Source organism: Malus sylvestris, chromosome 9, assembly GCF_916048215.2.
Source record: "Malus sylvestris chromosome 9, drMalSylv7.2, whole genome shotgun sequence".
Taxonomy (NCBI): domain Eukaryota; kingdom Viridiplantae; phylum Streptophyta; class Magnoliopsida; order Rosales; family Rosaceae; genus Malus; species Malus sylvestris.
The window spans coordinates 15,210,023-15,230,209 of record NC_062268.1 but is presented as its reverse complement, the minus strand read 5'-3'; the positions used below and the strand labels follow the sequence as shown (position 1 = coordinate 15,230,209).

At 39.2% G+C, this 20,187-nt stretch overlaps 4 protein-coding genes across 4 annotated transcripts; 3 read left to right on the top strand and 1 right to left on the bottom strand.

Moving 5' to 3' along the window:
* The first annotated feature begins 1,312 nt into the window (after positions 1–1,312).
* Positions 1,313–3,900, top strand: LOC126634616 (sm-like protein LSM1B). The gene is made up of 5 exons (XM_050305146.1): positions 1,313–1,879; positions 2,281–2,349; positions 2,440–2,555; positions 2,642–2,704; positions 3,635–3,900. The coding sequence occupies exons 1-5, from the start codon at positions 1,819–1,821 to the stop codon at positions 3,710–3,712; spliced, it is 387 nt and encodes a 128-aa protein (XP_050161103.1). The 5' UTR covers positions 1,313–1,818; the 3' UTR covers positions 3,713–3,900.
* A 1,216-nt stretch (positions 3,901–5,116) lies between these two features.
* Positions 5,117–6,228, top strand: LOC126633826 (protoporphyrinogen oxidase 1, chloroplastic-like). Its single transcript, XM_050304375.1, has 2 exons — positions 5,117–5,206; positions 5,763–6,228. The coding sequence occupies exons 1-2, from the start codon at positions 5,117–5,119 to the stop codon at positions 6,120–6,122; spliced, it is 450 nt and encodes a 149-aa protein (XP_050160332.1). The 3' UTR covers positions 6,123–6,228.
* A 964-nt stretch (positions 6,229–7,192) lies between these two features.
* On the top strand, positions 7,193–10,261 carry LOC126634615 (uncharacterized). The gene is made up of 5 exons (XM_050305145.1): positions 7,193–7,586; positions 7,847–8,765; positions 9,125–9,220; positions 9,435–9,571; positions 9,829–10,261. The coding sequence occupies exons 1-5, from the start codon at positions 7,384–7,386 to the stop codon at positions 9,998–10,000; spliced, it is 1,527 nt and encodes a 508-aa protein (XP_050161102.1). The 5' UTR covers positions 7,193–7,383; the 3' UTR covers positions 10,001–10,261.
* Positions 10,262–10,998: 737 nt separating this feature from the next.
* LOC126634614 (exocyst complex component EXO70A1-like) lies at positions 10,999–13,568 on the bottom strand. The gene has a single exon (XM_050305144.1). The coding sequence runs from the start codon at positions 13,366–13,368 to the stop codon at positions 11,485–11,487; it is 1,884 nt and encodes a 627-aa protein (XP_050161101.1). The 5' UTR covers positions 13,369–13,568; the 3' UTR covers positions 10,999–11,484.
* Positions 13,569–20,187: the final 6,619 nt, after the last annotated feature.

Here is a 20,187-nt window from a genome sequence, read left to right as displayed (position 1 = left end):
TGTGGAAAATGAGACGGTGTTATGTGTAGATAAGTATAAATTTTAAATTGTATATTTTTTCTTAAAAACTAAACCGAAACCGTTTGAAATCACACCAAACCAAACCAAACGCTTTGGTTTCATTTTGGTTTTAGTTTCAAAACCGCACCGAACTGCACCGCAAAAAGTTACGATTTCGGTTGCGATTTCACTCAAAATGCACCGAACCAAACCATGCCCACCCTTAGTTGAAAGGCCATCTCAAAAAATAAGCCAAACCCAAAATCAAAACCAACAGGGGAATTACTAACACATTCCTAAATACCAGTTTGGCACAACTTAAATTATATAAAAAAGCAGCTATGAAAAAAATTTGGGGTGGAAAATGTGTTTGGTAAATGTAAAAATAAGTGCTTCTTTTCAAAGTTTCAGCCAAAATAAGCAGAACAATGGAAGCAGCATTTTGCTGCTTCTCAAAACCAGCTTTTTTTTTCAAAGTAGGATGATGAACAATAAAGTTTAATGAAACTTTCTTAAACCCAATTATAACCTCTTTCTCCTCGCAATCTCCATCCGGCGCATCAACGCCATGTCGTGGAAGAACTTCATAAGCTCCTTGGAAGTGGTCTCGAGTGTGCACGACGGTGGCTCGTAGTTGTGGAAGGTGAAGGAAAGGGACGTCTCGATCGTGAGGGTGGTGGAGTCATGGCGGCGGATGAGATGGGACGACAGAGAGATGGGGTGAAGGATAAGGCTTAGGTGAAGGGACTCAGGAGATTGGAATCGGAGGAGGAGAAACTGGGTTTCCCGACGGGTCCAAATACCCCAGAATCATCGCCACACAGCTTTCCGGCAAATCGTCAAGACCGGGTTTCGATGGCAAAGATTCGACTACATATGGGTTTTCCGATTTGAAGACAGATCCTCAAGGACTAAATCCCATAAAATTCACAATTCATTTTCAGTTTTTGTTTAGTAAAACCTTGGGAGAGAAATGGAGATGGAGGAAGATAGGGCGGCGGTGGGGTGGTGATGGAAGGTTAAGGGGGACACGGGTTGTGGGGGGGGGCGGGGAGGGGGAGGACACGGCAAATCCCATAAATCCCATTTTAAAAAATTATACTTTTTTAGCCATTTAACATTGTCAAAACAGTTTTATATAAAGTTTACCAAACACTTGAACAATTTTTTTTTTGTTAAAATCACTTTTACAATAAAAGTTTACTAAACACGTAAATATTTTATTTTACAGCTACTTATTTTTACAGTACAGCAGAAACAATTTTTTTTTAAAGTACAGAAATACCAAATTAACCCTAATTTAGGTTGCCCTAACTTCCATCCCACCACTATGTCACTCTCCAAAGTCCAAACCCTAGACTTGTGATTCTCCCCTAACAAATAAAATCACCCTTTGCCTCAATTACTCTGCATTTTCTCGCACTTCCCCTCGAACCCCCCTCTTTTTCTCGGCTAAATCCCCCCACCCCCTCTCTCAAACTCTTCCCGGCCGATTGGATCTGAGTATTTTTTATTAAAATTCTATCCAGTCCCATCAATCCGGAAGTCCTCTGACCCTCCTCAAATTCTATGGTTTTTGGATCTGAAAAGGCTAGGATTTTCTTGCTCAGTTCGTTAAAGTTTCGGTCTTTTGTTCAAATTTCTGGTTCTCGGATTAGGAGTCGTTATTTTGGAGGAAAATTGAAGGGTCTTGGGGAGGCATCGGAGAAAAGGCTGAGCTGCCAATGCCATTGTTGGTTTGGAAATTGGTGAATTTTTCGGTGATTTTTGAGAAACCGAAAAAGTTTGAGTTTTTGGAATTGAGAAGAAGAAGCATCAATGTCTTGGGCAGGCCCAGAAGATGTCTACCTTTCCACTTCTCTTGCTAGCTACCTTGACAGTATGCTCTCCCTCTCTCTAATTTATACTTTTTTTTTCTGGGGTTATAATTTTTCATTAGTTGTATGAATTTGATGGTAATTCTTTCTAGTTTCTAGTTGTTTTTATTAATTGTGTTCTGACTGTCTGACATAGTTGAAAGATTTGTTCTTTTTACCATTTGGGTTTTTCTTCTAGTATTTGTTGCTTAAATTCAGATTGGTTTTACAGGTAGGGTCCTGCAGAAAATTTGTTTTCTTGTATTGAAGTTTTGCTGTTTGAGTATTCCTTTAAATCCCGGTTTCAATGTCGATTTTGAGTTGAGTACTAGTGAAAAGATGCTGGAGTTTAGGACTGGTGGGTCAACCAATCATTTTTTCACTGTTGAGGTGTGGTGGTCTAATGCTATTATTCATGCTGCAGAGAAGCTTCTTGTGCTGCTCCGTGATGGTCGAAAACTTTTGGGGATACTTCGGTCTTTTGATCAATTCGGTACTAACATTATCTTCTCTGTTTTTTGAGGGCAAATTATATTGTAAGTTTAATGAAGATTCTGAAGTAATAGTTATTTCTGATTTGTAGCCAATGCCGTTCTTGAGGGTGCATGTGAGAGAGCCATTGTTGGGGATCTTTACTGTGACATCCCCTTGGGTCTTTACGTCATCCGTGGGGAGAATGTTGTTCTAATTGGCGAGCTGGTATGGTACATTATTAGTTGCTTTGTCATCTATAACTCAAAATATGCATCATTGAATAATGTTTATATCTGCACTTGATGTTTTAGGATTCGGAAAGGGAGGAACTTCCACCACACATGACTCGCGTTTCAGCTGCAGAAATTAAAAGGGTAAGTGTTGCCAGCTCGATAATCTTTATAAATGGTGTGTTGATATAAACTACCTCACTCTCTTCCTTTTTCCTTATTATCTGCTTTGGTCTTCAATTGTTCAAGTTTATAGCTCTAGTGTTAAGGTATGTTTATGAAGTCGGAAAGCTGTATGGTTTTAAAACACTGGTTTTGACATAGATATTAAGAAGATTTGAGACTAAAATCCTCGATGAAAATTAGTAGGTGAATGGTGCAGTTTTGAAGCAAATAGTTGAGCACATTTAGGAAAGGACTTATGGGATGATTGAACCACTCGATTTAGTTGCGCCTTAAGCATTATGTTCTGAAGGTACGCATACCATGAGAGGCGGGTTAGTGCCACTTGTTCTATCTTTATTTATGTACACATAAAAAGCAAAGATCATGCACATGCAGAAGTATGAGTGGAATCTCCAACTGTGCTAGACTAAGACTTGGTGACTATTACCCCAAATATTTTTTGTGAAGAGTTTCCGTTGGTAGGTGGAATTCCAAGGACCATTGAGGTCTAATCCCTTTTTTTCAAAATGATTTTTGGAAAAATGTTTCCCGCTTTCCTTTTTTTCGTTAATGTATTTGGAATCACTAATTGGTTCTAGGTCAACCAAAACTGGGGTCAAGCAAATTTTTGAACGTAGAGGCCGAATTTCTTGAACGGGTTGGTTCTTGCGTGAGTCTGAATTAGGGGGGCTTTCCAGATGGTGGGGCACTGCAATTGTGGCTTAATTTCTCTCAAGATTATATGTAAATTGAAAGACTGTCCTTTCGTTTTCGGTTGACATCTATGTCAATTTTTTGTGACAGTGTTTTTGTGATTTTTGGGTCTGCTTTGTTTGTTATATTTGGACGCACTTTGCTTTATTACTTGAACGGAAGCCTGTATTGATGATTAGCTTTGTAATTATGCAGGCACAGAAAGCAGAAAGAGAAGCTTCTGATCTTAAAGGTACAATGAGAAAAAGAATGGAGTTCCTTGATATGGATTAAACGAGTCGCTCGCCCGTCCGCAAATATTATAGCGGCTGCTATTCATTCTCTTCTTCTTCCTGTAGTTGGCCGATGTTCGTAGATGGTACATGTCAAATCTTCGAAAATTAGAATTTCAATCAACAGTTGTTCTAATTTCTTTCTGTAATATTTGGCTGAATTAGTACAAGTGTCCCTTTGCTTTAAAAGCTTCACCATTTTTTTTGTGGATTCAAAAGTTCTAGGGAACCCGAATTTAGTTTGTTCATAGACCTTTTGACGAAACAAAGAAGATCAAAGAAGTCTACTGGACAGCAAGAATATTTGTCTTTTGGGATTGCTCGTGTTTTCGGCCTGGACCCTTTACAGATTGATCACTAATACAGGAAATATAGAGACTCAATCTAATTGTTTTATGGGTCCAGGCCGCGTACACTTGCAATTTCATCATGGAATTGAGAATTATCTGACACCTAAGTATGGCAAGAATATATGATAATAGCCGATTCTCTTTTACTGTAACGCATGATGCGTTTTTACTATTTCACCATCCTTCCACACTTTTATAATGTTCATATGGTGCTTTTTCAATTCCGTCTATAATTTATGGTAGAGTCCGGTTTTATTAATGAAAAAACTAATCACCGCCACATTGACTTTCACGGCATCATCACATAACTGCCCAAAACAAACAAACAAATCATTAATCATAAGATGATGAAAAGACATTTTTATCTTCTATCACAATAAAATAGTTAATGACATCAACGTAATTTCACAAAACAAAATCTTGCTATTTTTTTTGTTTAAGCCTGATTTTCTCCTCTCTAATTTAAAAAATTAAAAAAAAAACCAAGGGTAAATTACATTTTACCCCCTCAGGTTTGGGGTCGATTTCAATTTCTTACAACATCTTTAAAACATTTCACTTTCATACATTTACTTATCATTTTATTTCAATTTCAGACATCCGTTAGAAAATCTGTTAAGTAAATCGTTAAGTGATGATGTGGTAAATAAGGGTCCCTATTTGTACTGTCGTGACTGGCACATTTATGCCAAGTGGCTAAACACTTAATAAAAAAATTAAAAATTAAAATAATTAATTAAAAAAAGCCAAAACCCAGTTCGTCTTCCCCACCCGAGCACACTTCCAACCCAAAATCCCCCTCACGCTCACACTTCTCACCACCCTCACCGAAGCGCACAACATCACACGTCAACCCTCCTTCACTCTCTTCACTCTCTCTCGAACCCCAAACCCCCCAAACCCCCCAAAATATTTACAAACTCTGGAGATTTAAGACAAAAAAATGTGTATTGTACAAAGATGAAATAGAAGAAAATGTAGTTTTCTCGTTTCCTCTGTTTTCTTGACAGCCAAATAGATGACTGCATACTTGTTTACGAAAATTCAAATTGCGGATGTCACATCCCAATCTCGACTCCACCGTAGCACGATATTGTCCGCTTTGGGCTTACTATTCCCTCAGGCTTAGTTTGGCAGCTCGGACTGTACTGACTATTTCTGTCGGATAGGATAAATAGCCACCGGATAGTACTTACTAAATTAGTCAGGCGTTTGGTGCAGAATCGGACAAATAACCGTATTATTTATACTGTGTTTGGTATTATACCGGATAGGAGGAATCAAACTTAAAATAAAATTAAAAAAATAAACTGAAATCCTCTCTTTTGTTCCCAGATCTCTCCGCCGCAAACCCCCCAAAATCCCTCTCTCTCTATCCTTTGTTCTTCTTCCCCGTCTGCTCCCTGAACGAACCCCACCACAAAGGCAGCAACAAGAAACCCAGCAAAACCCACCTTTCAAATTCTCATCGTTTTTTTTTCCCAATCCTTCTCTTTTTTATTTTTTTTAGCTACAAATCAACCCAGCAAAAGTATTGAGGAGAGGAGGACTGGGTTCGCTTAGCTACAACCGGGTTCTTCTTCTTCTTTCTTCCCTGTATTCTTCTTCTTCTTCTTCAAATCTTTGAATTTCCCAATCCTTCTCTTTCTTCCCCGTATTCTTCTTCTTCTTCTTCAAATTCCATTGCTTTTTTTTTTTTAGTTTCTGCTTTGCAGGTTCGCCGGCAAAGGAATTGGGTTTTGGGATTTGTGGGAAGGAGGGGGAAGAAGAAAGGGAGGGGAAACGAAGAAGAAGATGTTCACCTCTGTTGACTGCGTGGTGGTGAGCGGTGGAATCAGTGGGCTCTGCATCGCTCAGGTGCTGGCTACCAAGCACGGCGACGCCGTTCCGATTGTCATAGTCACGGAGGCTAAGGACCAGGTGGGAGGTAACATCATCACCGTCGAGAAGGACGGCTATGCTGGAGCAGTGACACGGCTGCGTCTGGAGAGGAAGGACCCGACTAAACTGTCCCGTGGTTTTGGAGAGGATAAACAAGCGGGTGTTTACCGTATAAAGTAGGTGGGACCGGATTGTTTAATCCGGTGGCTATTTAATACAATTGGACACCAAACACCGTACTCCGTATTATTAATACTATCCGATGTCTTATACGGTGTGCCAAACGGGGCCTCAAGGTTTTGTTTTTGGGTTTCGGCACAAGAACTTCCCAGGGGGATCACCCATCCTAGGAATGCTCTCACCCAATCTCGCTTAACCTCAAAGTTTCGATGGAATCCGAAGCCAGTGAGTTCCCAAAAGGCATCGTGTTATAGGGAGGGAATCATGTACATATAAGGCACATCACACCCTCTTCGTTGGTCGATGTGACATCTTACAATCCACCCCACTTAAGGGGAACCCAACGTCCTCACCAGCACAACCGCACCGACTTAAGGGGAACCCCGCGTCCTCGCCAGCACATCCGCACCGAACGATAGAATGGCTCTGATACCATTCTTTCACATCCTAGTCTCGACTCTGCCGTAGCACGATATTGTCCACTTTGGGCTTACCATTCCGTCACGGTTTTGTTTCTGGGAACTCAGACGAGAACTTTCCAATGGGTCACCCATCCTAGGATTGCTCTCGCCCGAACTCAATTAACTTCGGAGTTCCGATAGAATCCGAAGCCAATGAGTTCCCAAAAGGTCTCGTGCTATAGGGAGGGGAGCATGTACATATAAGGCACATCACCCCATCTCCTCATCTCCGTTGGTCGATGTGGGATCTTACAGCGAAAGTTTACAATCATATCAAAAACTTTTTTTTTTGAAAATATTAATAACAGTAAAATAATTTCACACTCCCCACTTTTTCTCTCTAATTTTATAAAAAATAAAAAACCCTCTTTTCCTCACTCCCCACTTCCGTGTTCTCTCTCACTCTCTTCATCTTTTCTTTTATTTTAAGAATAAAAATAAAAAATTTCACACAATGTGTACATATGCTAGTAATAATAATCATCAGACACTGTCACCGACGTTTATGCTGACTAACCGGCTCTAAACCCACTCACATGAAAACCACCCCATACGTGCATTCCACACGAAACTCTCTCCACCTAAAACGTTAAAACACTAATTAATTAATTAAACATACTTAGCATGATCCCAGCAGCTCCTAAGTTGAATTAGCACACACTACACGCAGAGAGAGTGAGTATACAAAAACAGATCCGATTTCATTTCACAGACCACACACAGAGAAGCTTCCACTTCCTTCTCCTCGGGGTCTCTCAGATTCGAGATTTTGTAGAATTGGGAATTAGGGATTTGAATTTATGATGCGGTGCTCTCCAGCTCCTGCTCTCCTTGCGTTTCTGCTCTGCGTTTTGAGCGCGGAGGCATCGGTCCACAAGTACGCCGCTGAGAGATTCGCCACCAAAGGCAGCGCCTTCGTCGTCCACGGCGGCAGCGAGGGAATTTACTCTTCTTCCCCTGCTCAGTCCGCCTCCGACTCTGTCAACGGCGACTCTTTCATACGGTAAAGTACATCATAGAATTCCATTTCCCCATTTCACTCTCTTTACTTCTCCAGTTTTAACTTGCAATCGGCTAAGATCTGATGCACAATTGAGTTCATTTGAGTATTTGATTTATTGGGTTCGCAAATTACTTGGTTAGTAGAAAGTCAACAGCTTTTTTACTGGGACTATTCAAAGTGATTAACCCAATTCATGTGTTATTGTTGCACCCTGTTTGTACAAAACCATTATCTGATTTGCTTTTGTAATTCGAAACCAGCTTCGAAAAGGTTACGTTTCGGAGGAGCAGAGAATCTGCAAACCTGAGCTCATGGCCAGTCCATGCCATTGTTTTTGAGGTGGAAGATAGAGAGACCATTGGGGGTTCAGCTTATGGCGGTCAAAGAGCAGTATGTTGCTCAGGGGATCTGGCAAAATTGGGGGTGTGTGCACAAGGAGAGATCATTCACCGCCAGTCGACTGAGAATCCAGGTTGGCCCCAGGTTTTTGGTGTCTCATTTGAAGAACATGAGGAAGTTGCTACATTGCCGTCCAAATCCATACCGATTACGAAAACCGGGATGTACAATTTGTATTTTATTCATTGTGATCTGAGTATTAAGGATGTGGTTGTGGAGGGGAAAACTATATGGAAAAATCCTACTGGGTATTTACCTGGTAGAATGGCTCCTTTTATGAATTTCTATGGGTTCATGTCCTTTGCCTTTGTCATACTCGGGATCGGTTGGTTCTCACAGTATGCAAGATTCTGGAGAGAAGTTTTCCCGTTGCAGAACTGCATCACTCTGGTAATAACACTCGGTATGTTAGAGATGGCTTTGTGGTATTTTGAGTATGCTGAATTCAACGAGACAGGCGTCAGGCCAACTGGGATAACTGTATGGGCTGTTACCTTTGGGACAGTCAAGCGCACGGTAGCACGTGTGATACTTTTAATGGTCTCTATGGGCTATGGTGTTGTGAGGCCTTCCCTTGGTGGGCTTACATCAAAGGTGATTTTGCTCGGACTGACCTTCTTCCTAGCATCTGAGGTTCTTGAGATGGTAGAAAATGTCGGTGCAGTAAGTGATCTTTCTGGGAAGGCAAGATTGTTCTTGGTTCTTCCTGTGGCAGTATTGGATGCGTTCTTCATTCTTTGGATATTTACTTCCCTCTCTGCAACTTTGAAAAAGCTTCAGGTACCTTAATTTTCATTCCAATGATATCAGTGAATTATTAGCTTTTCAAATATAATCTGTTCAACTTATGTTTTCCGTTTCACCAAAATGAAAGAATAAAGGTGCTTGAAGTTGAATCTATGGGAAATATGAGAACCAACCTTTACTATTCGTCTATAGATGTGGTATATGCCGGCTACATCGTCCATGTACTTGATTGTAATTTACCCAATCATTGCCATCAGGTCTTAATAGTTGATCCTGTAACTGTCATGTTTGTGCCTATGCAAGGGATTAAGCGTGCTGCGTATTGTGAATCGAAGAGCTTTAACATACAGCTACCTTGTTGATTACTTTTTCTTGCTTTTGTTTTGTGACAGGCTAGGCGAATGATGGTTAAACTAGACATTTACAGGAAGTTTACCAATGCGTTGGCAGTAACTGTCATTGTGTCTGTGGGTTGGATATGCTATGAGGTGATCTTTTAACCTACATCCATGACCTTTCCTAGGAAGAGAGAAAAGTATAAAGTATTTGTGATTTGGTGGTGGATTTAACATGGTCAGGATAATTTTTACTTGCGCAAAATGATTTGCATCTGTTGAATCCATTCACACGCAACTTTCTTTGTTTTAAATTTGTTTAATTCAGTTATTACACGTTTGATATTTTTCAACATTGTACCTGCAGCTGTATTTCAAATCAAATGATGTTTACAATGAGCAGTGGCAGAACGCATGGATCGTCCCTGCCTTCTGGCAAGTTTTATCTTTCTCTCTCCTATGCGTCATCTGCATTCTTTGGACACCATCGCAGACCTCAACAAGGTAAAATACATGGCTTCCATGATTCTTCTTCGTTCATCCTAACGTACAAAACTTTGTTCATGTTTAACATGCCACATGGGACGTTTCCCATAATTTACTTGAAAACTCTCGAATCCTTCGGTTGGTACATGAATTATCTCTTTTATTAACTGCCATCCCAATCACATGTCTGTGGTGTTTCAACACTATTGAACGCGTCCTTGGTCCTTGTTTTATCTAATGACCATGTCCCCACACTATTTTCCTTTTTTGACAAGATATGCATACTCTGGAGATAGCGAAGAGTTTGACAAGGACGACACGACTTTGACACTCATAAAACCGGCCCTAACGCCTGCTAAGGATGCTGGTAGTGCGCTGGAGACTAGACCGGTGAAAGGCAGCAATGGGGCCTCAAATGGCAACGATGAAGAAGACAAGATAGAGTAAAAACAGAACCCAGCTGGAATATTTGTTGGCATTGCAACAATTTCCAGCTGCTCGGGAACACATGATACACAGAGGAGCACGGATCATGGCATAGAAATTTGTATGTTGAGATTATAAAATTAGTTCGCTTAATTTAATGTTTGCTTTTTAGTCCTTAATGTATTTGTTTAATTGGTTCCTGAATCTTCGCACGAGTAGAAGAAAGGTGGGTAAAGGAGATTTGTTGTGTTTCTTTGTGATAATATCATTGGTGGTTTGCAAGTGGTCGATTGTTCTAGTGATTGTAGCCTTCGACTCGTGATTATGGCCTTCGACTCACTGCATCCTGCGTTCAAACTCACTTTCCTTTCCCAATGTAACTTTACTCACTTTCCTTTCCCAATGTAACTTTAAATAATAGTATCGCTTGTATTCAAAAGTAGAAATTTCATTGGCGGTTCACATATTCATTCAGTGCTTTCCCTCGGTTTGAGTTCAGGGCTTAAATCGGCGTTATGCCTGCGAGGTAGTACGCAAATTTAGTCGAAGACATTTTACTTTCGAGCAACGAAAGAAGCAAAATCACCGGTTAATCTTGTGCACATGGCTTTCTGGTGTTTGCGTAATTGGCAGCTGTTTCAACATGGGGAAGAGCAACATCGCTACACTAAGAGCTAGTTGCTATACTAAACCAATATCGTTACAATTTCCGTTATAACATCACCCTATCCAAACATCGCTACGTTTATGGAGCGAAATTCAATCTGTAATTATCCGTTTAGTAAGATACAGAAAACTATCAAAGTGAACTTAATCAGCATATTACACAAGAAACAAAACCAATACAACAAAAGCCGAGTCGTTTTACATACCGAAAACCGAAAGAGAGATGGCATAGGCACCTTAACCCGAAAACCGAAGGGGATAGAGGAACCAAGTAACTGTATGTAAATACGCATTTCGGTTGAAATTTATGCGTATGCAGAGTGATGGCGAATATTTATACGAACAACTTTCGGTTAACATAAAACTAACTCATTCATTTCTAGAAAAGTTATAAATCTGAAGTGTGTTTCGGAAATCTGCCTCATCAAAAGCTAAAATATATGACATGGTATACAAGTAACCTGGAGCTACTACTATAAGAAACGGCTTCTTGATATTAAAACAAAAAATGGAACAACGCACACGCACAACAATTCGAATATGAACAAATGAAACAAAATCTAGATTGTGGTAGTAATAATAATTAACATGCTTACAGGGCAGAAGCATTCGGGCGTGTAGACTTGGCCGCTCTGTAGAGCTACAACCGAGATCTTCGTAAAACAATCTGACCTCCCCCAATCAACAGAATATTGAACTATGTAGGATTTTTAATGAAATGGAAGGCTCGATGAATCCCAGACTGACCAGCACCATCATCACCCAAAAACTCCCCAAAAAATTCAAAGAATGTGTCCTAGTTTCTAAACTTGCAAAACTTAGCTTCAATTTGATCACATTCACTGAGATCTCCTCCTCAAGTGCTGGGATACCGAGTACCCCTCAAAGAAATCCAATACAGCCATCTCCAAATCCTCGGTCGAATACTTAATGTAATTTTCTGGATGCTTCCCACTTTCTATATGGCTCCTGAACCGCCCAAGGAATGACCTGTATGCTGGGATCAACTTCTCTGAAATAGATATCCTTAGCTCCTCCCTAAGCTGAGTATCCGGTATCAACCAAGTAGCTTGGGTCCTATGAACCTCCTCAAACATAGCATTGAATGACTTGAACCTCTCTCTCAATGCACTCTTCGACACCCCGGAAGAAAAACTCCCGCTAACATGTAACCCTTCGTCTCTCAAACAATACAACACCCCTACCCAAGTAGCTCTCTGGTAACTAGTAGCTGCCTGGCGGAACTTCCCGGTTAACTTCCTCAAGTAGTCGTCTCCGATCATTTCCCTCAATTCCGGGGACCCTTTCACCTTTTGGACAATGTAATGAACATTGTTCATCATAAACAAGTGAGCTATTGAAGCATCCTTATAGTGCTTAGACTTGCCATCCAAATTAAATTGCAAAATCACAATAATCCAAATCAAATGCAGAGCCAGAGGGGTCTTCTCCTCCAACTCGGCGAACTCCATATCAGGAGTCGTGGGGTCGCCGGAGTACCGCGACCCCGTGGAGGGCTTCGACACAATAAGCTCATGCAAAGTCTGCTTATAATCCGATATCAAACTGATGTAATTCATCACATACCGAGTCAATGGATGAATCGTTCCGCCGGGGACGGGAACCCTAGACGGTTCGCGAAGCACGGCGTTCTCAAACTCAGATAGAATTCCCCTCGCTGCCTCCGCCAGCCTCGACAAGATCTCCACCGCCTGAATCCGAATCGACTCCGACGATTTCGATTCGAAAACCGATTCGATATCTGGCATCAAGTCCATCAGAGCATCGTGCAAGTCGAGAATCTTGAAGAGCTTCTCGGGCGACCTCCGGCTGATGCTGATGGCCTCGGCGAAGTTGAAGAGCTGAATCGCGGGGCCCTTGACTGTCTCCATAAAGCAAGCGTCGTCAATGGCGGTGCCGATGCCATTGAAGATTTGCTCGCAGAGCTTCTTCTCGGAGGCGAAGACGGTCCTCACGCAGACCTTGGCGGCGCGTATCCACCGTCGGATCTTGGTTTCCAGCTGCTCCCACTGCAGCCTCTGAACGTCTCCGATGCTCAGCTTCTCAATCCCTAGCTTCCGGAAACTCGAGTCCACCGCCCCCTTCCTGACGCCGCCGTAGACCTGAATACACTCGCGGAGGTAGCCGGCAGCAATCATCCGCTCAGCGATGTTGCGGAGATCGAATACCGCATCGGAGGGAATGAGATCGAGCTCGCGGATGCTGCTGGCGGACCGGTAGCTGCAAGTGTTCGACGAATCGCCGCGCTGGAGAAGCTCGTCGACGTCACCGGCAGAGACGGAGGAGGCCTTAGGTGTGGTCAAACCGCCGTTGTCTTCAGCAGAGTAATCCTCGAACTCGGAGCTCGAATCAGCGACGTAGGAGTGAGTTGACGAGCTCGGATCAGCGGAGGAAAACGAGTCAGGCTCGATGGGAGTGGTGTGGCTGAGGAGGATGTTGCGGAACTCGTCCTCCAACCGAGCCATGGCGATCTGGATGGCAGAGTTGAGCTTGGACTGTTCGCCCTCTGAAGCAAGCGTGGCTGAGGACAGAGAGCGTTGGATTTCATCGACGGCCTGTAAGTAGCGATCGATTTCGTCGCGGTGGCCGTCGAATATCATTCGCTCTCGGGCCTCCTCGGAAGCCGTGGAGTCCCAGAGGAGAATAATATTCTCCGCCGCGTCTAGCTCTTGAAGCGAAGGCGGCGGCGGTGGAGATTCCATGAAATGAAACGCAGACTTTCGAGCTTGCGGTGATGGTGGGGGGAGGGGGGGGGGAATTGAAATTTTGGGGGAAAGAATGGGGAAGTTGAGGGAAATAGGATGATAGTTGTCCTTCCCTTCAAAAAAGGCAGCTGTGGGATTTTGTTAAATTTTTGGTTTGAAGATTTTTGACAGTTTGGACTTTTCCTTACTTCGAGTAGCATGACTGTCCGAAACACTTGGGGAATTCTTTTGCCGCCGGTGTTCTACTCATAAAGGTGAATTTATGTTGTCCGTCGAGGAAGACTAGCACGTGTCATTGTATTATTGGTTCAAGACGTTTGAATAGTGTTTGTTAAGGCTTCAAAAAAATTCGTATGTAAATCTTTTTTTATTTATAGATGTTTATTATGATGATTACGAGTTTTAGTTACGGTTGGTTGCACGTAAATAAACTGTGCTTATTACTGGTCGTAGATATGCATGGGCGCAGTGAACCCCTCTATATGTATCTACAGTCAAAAATCAATCATTCTACATGTGACTAATCATAGTATTTCCCTTTTCTAGTACAATTATAACTTAGGATCAGAATGAATCTCAAATATATCATGGAGATGTACAACACATGATTAATCTTTTTTATTCTATTGTCAAATTGTTAAATTGTTGAACGAGTACTACACTCTACTAGTGTTCATCTGCAATTGTAAGTGCGAACATTTAAGTTTTCAATTGTAAATAACAAGTTTGATGTCATATTTTCCATTATGTAATCCTCCTCCCAACCATTATTGTAAAACATCACTATATTACAAAAGAAAATTGGAAATTTGAGAAGTGTTTGTGTTAGTGTAAGGCAAACGCATAGGCGAACACAAGAAGATTACCGCTAAGACGTTACCCAAGAGAACAAGATAGAAAGAGTGAAGAAGAACGAAAGGAAAACGGATGACAACATGTAGACTTTGATTGGGGTTGAATTTTGACCATTCCATTCAAACTCTAAGCAATCAAACACGAATATTACTCTTCCGTCTTCAACGTATGTATATTGACGGCCGTGTACCTGCTTCTTCAACCAAGGCATTCGAGAGTTTTTGAATAAATTGTCCCAATAATTCACAACACACAAACGAACTTGGCACTTTGAAGGAATTTTGGAAAGTGACATTTTTGTTGAATCAAAGTGAAGTTTTAGCCTTTTATTTACTCATTTAGAAATCATCATATATTGTAACTTGTAAGTGCGTTATCAGTTAGGGCCTTTTTTTTAACTCACTCTGTCTTGGATTCAATTTATTTCCCCTCTCGCTTAGTGTTTTTGGACTAGCTAGTAATACAAAAATATAAAATAAATAAATCAGCGCATCTTAACTTAGATAAGTTGGTCAAAGCAATGTGACCCTTTGCTCCCAAAATTTGAATCTCTCTTTTATTAATAGAAGAATTAGTGTAGAATATCATTTGCATAAAAAATTATTAAAAAAAAAGACCGAACGACAGTCAAACTCTACAATAGAGAAACATTTGAAAAACATGAAGAATGAAATTACCAAGAAGCAAAGCGTCAATCTAGACTAATTCCTCCTCGGTTACATGTTAATTACCAATTAATGTGATAATTTCTTTTCTTTTCTTTTCTTTTTTAATACATATGATATTATCTACACAGGTGAGGGAGTGATCTAGGTCTCACATTGGGCTGACCATGGTAATTTGATTCTACTTCGAATCTTAGACATCTCACCTACAAATATAAAAAAAAAATATAGACCGTAACATTAAATAACTAATGTGGCAATTTCTTATTTGTTATAAGTAAACAAGGTTCAGAGTTGGTCTAGAAATTGAAGCACTGGAACATCAAATACCTAAAGAACTAGACAAAATTGTCATTAAAATGTTTAAATAATTAAATTTGTGTATATAATGCATCCGCAATCAAGGCCCATAGTAAGAGCACCACTCTTCTTCGACTTGGACTTGGGCCTCCATAAGATACCAGCCCATGTATTTTTCACATAAGTTTTCTGTTGTCTATGATTAACTAATTAATACACTAATTGATTAACTAAATTAATAATAATAGTAATAAAGAACTTAATGATGAAATTAATGAAGTCAACTAATCTACCGACGACATTCACGTGCATGCATGTTTTGCACTTACACATGCAACATTTTGCACCTCTTTAAGAATATCAATCGTATAATTGCATTATTAGTAATTTTATTATTTATACAACGATATTCTTAGTTGATAATCTTAAATTAATAAAAACTAATAAATTGGTTTTGAAGGGAGCGTAACACAATACTTTAAGCTGTAACAAGATCATGGAGCATATTTTTGTGGAGTTTTGTCTTTTCAAAAAAATAAAATATTAATTATTTTAGTATTTTTGGAGTAGTATATGGTGTGTGCGGTTGGCTACGTAGAGGTTACCAGTACAGCACACTATTTGCCAGGAACAATCTAGAAGGGAGAAAATAAAAAAAGATTCAATTTTCAGAGTTGCACGAGTCTTGCAGGCAGTATTTAAGGAGATCAAGCAAATGATTTCCTTGCTGTCTACCTAGGGGAAGGCCAGTTAAGTTTTTGTGGCGTTTCCCGTTTAAAAAGTGCATTATTCGTTACTTAGTACCACAGTCTAATAGTATTTTTCTCAATTGATAAGTGAGAGGTCTTAAGTTCGATTCTCGCTAGAAACAAATTTGAACCGCATTATTGCTAAAACCGTTGTGAGGCTTAACCCACCTCCCTTAGTGTAGATAATATTAATTGTTCACAAAAAAAAAAGTGCATTATTCGTTTAATACATAATTTTCACATAGTGTCTTTAGTTACAAGTGAGTTTATCTCCCAATAGTGATCTCTAGTTTTGCTCGAGCAGTTGGTTTTTTTTTTTTTTTTTTTTTTTTTTTTGAGAAAGTAATTCATTTGATGAGAGACAGCTGGTTCCAATACAATCAAACATAAAAACATTATACGTCTTATTAAGAATATTATACTTTCAAACATGTAAATTTTGTAATGAGTGAATTTGTCTAGTTAAGGCATTAGCTACAAAATTTGTTTCCCAAAAGATGTGAAACCACTTTATCAAATTTAGTAAAGTGGCGTGTCCCAGTCAGCAACCACGTTTCAAAAATAGAAATTATCTATTTTCTAAATGAGAATCGTAACATCGACGATTGCTTAGACTGGTCTGGGCAGGCGCCTAGGCCCTTCCTACCTAAACCAGCTAAGAATTACTCGAAGCGGTGGACAGCCGCCTAGCTCCCAAGTGATGTCTAGCCGACGCTAAACAAAGAGTTTTAGAACGGGGAATGGAGGAGAGAGAAACGACATCCGAGTGAGAGATTGGAAGCTGTCGGGCCCTTACTTAAAGTTGGCCCAACCGGATTTGGGACCTTGATTCTCTACAAATGGGCCTTAATGTGTTAACTTGAAAATTAATATTTTGTCATAGAATGGCTCAATTCTTTACAACTGTTTCATGACATTTCTCTTGTTTTTATTTTTTATATAAAAAGGGACGCTTTCGTCAAGGCAGTTCATTATTTCGGAAGTCGATATTTAATTGGACTTTTGAGTTTTGTTTGGCAAACCTATATTTCCAGCTGTATGATGTTCATTTTATTTTATTTTAATTTTTGTTGGTTTGCAGCTGTATGGCCTGTAAAACAGAGAAGGGTTGACTTAAAGTGGAAATATAAAAATATTTGTTTGTATTTGAGTAGAAAAAATGATTCAATTTCGGAGGAATCTAGCTTGAAATTATCAAAGAATTGGTTAACCATCTTACTCATCTGTACGAATGTGTTAGAATGGAATTCTTAACTCCGAATCCTATTTCGTAGTTATCGTTTTGTATATCAAAGTAATTATTAATTATAATTAGTACATGATCGGTTTGACAATAGGGATTGCTCCAATAATTTGATTCAAACTCGTAATAACAATCATCGAACATGAAATTTCTCACTTATAAGTGAAGATAAATACAACTAGACAATATTCTTTAACAATCATTTCTTTGAAAAAATAGTTTAGATATAGATGATCGTTCAAAGAAATAAATGGCAGTCTACTAAAGCTGCATTCTACTTAAGGGTCGTTTAACAATCATTTATTTGTAAAAATTTTGTCTCACGCTTTTTGGAGACTAAACAAATTTTCATCTTCTAGTTTTCGAAAAATAAAAACTAAAATGATTATCAAACGGTAATTTAACAAACGCTAGCCCACCACTAATTATCCAACAGCTATGGAAATCTTCTAAGCCCATCAAGGTCTGCACAATCCAAAACTACACAAAAACTTCGGCCGCCCCTTTCGGGATGGGAATGAGTCGGATCGGGAGATGACAATACCATATATGCCACGACGATTATAGGAGAGCTTCATTGGATTTGTGAGGAACCATAAGTTATGGCGAAATGTTTTTTCCTTGTTAGAGTAATGAAAAAAAATATTCTAATTACAGATAGAGAACCTGCTTTCTGTATTTCATTACTTAATGAAGAAGTAATTACGACTAAGTATATTTACACTTTGCTAAGTAAGCTTAGTGACTAATTACACTTGATTAACTAAGTAACCCAAGGATTAGTTACATAACAGTTGTAACCAATTTACAGCTGTCCAAACTAACTAAAATATCTAAGTATGAGGTGTCCCTTTACACCCCCTCAAGCTAATCAGAAGGGAACCCAAAGAAAGCTTAGACGGTAGAAACTTGAATCTGGCATTGGATAGTGACTTAGTATGAATATTAGCAATTTGATGCTGAGTACTGACATACTAAACTTTAACCAAATTTGCCAAAACTAGTTCTCTTATATAGTGGTAATCTATTTTCACGTGTTTTATGCGAGCATGAGATACTATATTAGATGCCAAAGAAAGGGTAGAGACATTGTTACACCAAAGTTTAGGAACGTTAGAGGGGCTATATCTTTGAAGATTTTGCAGACTCATATTAATTCTGCAGCAGTATAGGCTAGTGAACATAGAAGAGAATTCTTTTTTCTTTTTCTTTTTCTACTTTGGTCCTTAGATGTCACTTTACAAGAAGGTAAAATTGGTATTAAAAACTATTGAAAAGTGAGTAGGGAGAAGAGAGCGGGGAGAGTTTATCATCACTCTAGGGACATTTTGCTTTGTGCCCAATCACTTTGGGACAGTGGCAAAACCAAGAATTGTTTAGGAGAGGTGCGAAATTTGAAAGGGCAAAAGGTCCTCGAAATTATTGACAACCGTTCGAGGTCTAAGTCCATGGTATGCAAGAGGATTAGACAATACTTCATTCACCTAGGTGACCTCACTTTATAGAGAACTATCCAGAATATTTGAATGAGGATTTGTACTAAACAAAATATTTGAATGAGATTTAGACTACTCGAAATATTCAAAGGAGAATTTAGACTAATCAGAATATTTGATGGAGGATTTTAAGCATCGTTTATATATTATAATTCCATTATATAATTGTCTAATGAGCAGGGTTCTACAAAACGTTATGCACTAGCGCCTAAGTAGACTAAGTGAATTTAACTAATTATATATCATATAAATAAGTGATATTTATTATAGGGTTGTGATTTTCACACACCCTTAACTACTTTTCCCACACCCCTTTCTATTTTTTAATAGTTAATTGGTATCCTACTATTTAATCTTTCATTTATACCCTTCCTACTTTTTTATGGTAATTAATAAAAGATTAATTACCATCAAAAGATAAATATGGCGAGAGCAGCGCAGTAGCAGTGACAATATCCTTCATTCAAGTATTTCTTCATACACCTTCCGTGCAGGAGGAGCGGATTCCTCACATATCTATGAATTCCATAATAATCAAGCATATGTTAAGAGTTATTTTTTGTATTGGACTTAGTCAATCTTATGTTTATTAATTAACGAGAGCTGCTAAACTCATCCCGTGTCTTATTTCCCCACCCACGTTATATTTACACCCACTATAAAAAATTAAAAAATTAAAATGTTATTTTCTCACCCACTATTATTCCTAAAATAACCCTATATATAATTAGAGATAAATTTCTCTAAAATTTAATGAAGCTACTCCCCATTAACTCATAAAACAAAAAACCCCAGTGATAAACCATAAACGAAATTGACCAAAAAGGAACAACCTCGGATACAGCAGCAGCAGCAATACATGTTCATTGCCTGTATACTTTTTTCAGTCACATTGTTGTCCGTTCTGTTTCTAATGGGATAAATTTTCACAATTCAATACCAACTACGAAGAGCTTCGCTGACAGAGGATGATGCCTTTGCCTTTCTAAAGGCTGATAATCCTGGTGATTACATAACCTATTCAGGTTTCAGTGAAGCACTTCGACAGGTTCGGTATCAATTAACCAATTGGAAAATTTACTAAAAGGCAAAGATTCAGAGCAAGATTGTGACGCTGTTGGTGGAACCTCCCCAGCCCTCGCTAACAGGTTCGATATCAATTAACCAATTGCAAAATTTTCCCTAACCTAATTAAAACAATGCCAACGAATTCTAGGAATTCTCATACGAAAACATGAAACAAATTGTACCATAGCCTAATGCAAATTCAAATAAAAAGTCACAAAGCTATGCTTCAATTATTCATGTCGACAAATCAAGATGGTCCGCATAAAATTATCTTTTACTTGTTCGACGGAAACATAGTCATCTACTTGTTCCATAGAAATGTCATCTTCTAAATTCATTCTTTTTGCTTTCTCTGAACGATTTTGCTTTCTCTGAATGAAAGGGGATGAAAATAATGAGTTAGGGTTTATGGGAGACAAATTTTCTAAACTTTTCTTTTC

What these genes read in the sequence shown, in the direction of transcription:
- LOC126634615 (XM_050305145.1), top strand. Translation starts at nt 7,384, where the DNA reads ATGATGCGGTGCTCTCCAGCTCCTGCTCTCCTTGCGTTTCTGCTCTGC. An exon ending in TGGGTTGGATATGCTATGAG is followed by an intron (nt 9,221 to 9,434) that starts GTGATCTTTTAA and finishes TTGTACCTGCAG; the next exon opens with CTGTATTTCAAATCAAATGA. An exon ending in CCATCGCAGACCTCAACAAG is followed by an intron (nt 9,572 to 9,828) that starts GTAAAATACATG and finishes TTTTTTGACAAG; the next exon opens with ATATGCATACTCTGGAGATA.
- LOC126634614 (XM_050305144.1), bottom strand. Translation starts at nt 13,368, where the DNA reads ATGGAATCTCCACCGCCGCCGCCTTCGCTTCAAGAGCTAGACGCGGCG.
- LOC126633826 (XM_050304375.1), top strand. Translation starts at nt 5,117, where the DNA reads ATGTCACATCCCAATCTCGACTCCACCGTAGCACGATATTGTCCGCTT. An exon ending in TTAGTTTGGCAGCTCGGACT is followed by an intron (nt 5,207 to 5,762) that starts GTACTGACTATT and finishes TTTTTTTTTTAG; the next exon opens with TTTCTGCTTTGCAGGTTCGC.
- LOC126634616 (XM_050305146.1), top strand. Translation starts at nt 1,819, where the DNA reads ATGTCTTGGGCAGGCCCAGAAGATGTCTACCTTTCCACTTCTCTTGCT. An exon ending in TCTTGCTAGCTACCTTGACA is followed by an intron (nt 1,880 to 2,280) that starts GTATGCTCTCCC and finishes TTCATGCTGCAG; the next exon opens with AGAAGCTTCTTGTGCTGCTC. An exon ending in TCGGTCTTTTGATCAATTCG is followed by an intron (nt 2,350 to 2,439) that starts GTACTAACATTA and finishes TCTGATTTGTAG; the next exon opens with CCAATGCCGTTCTTGAGGGT.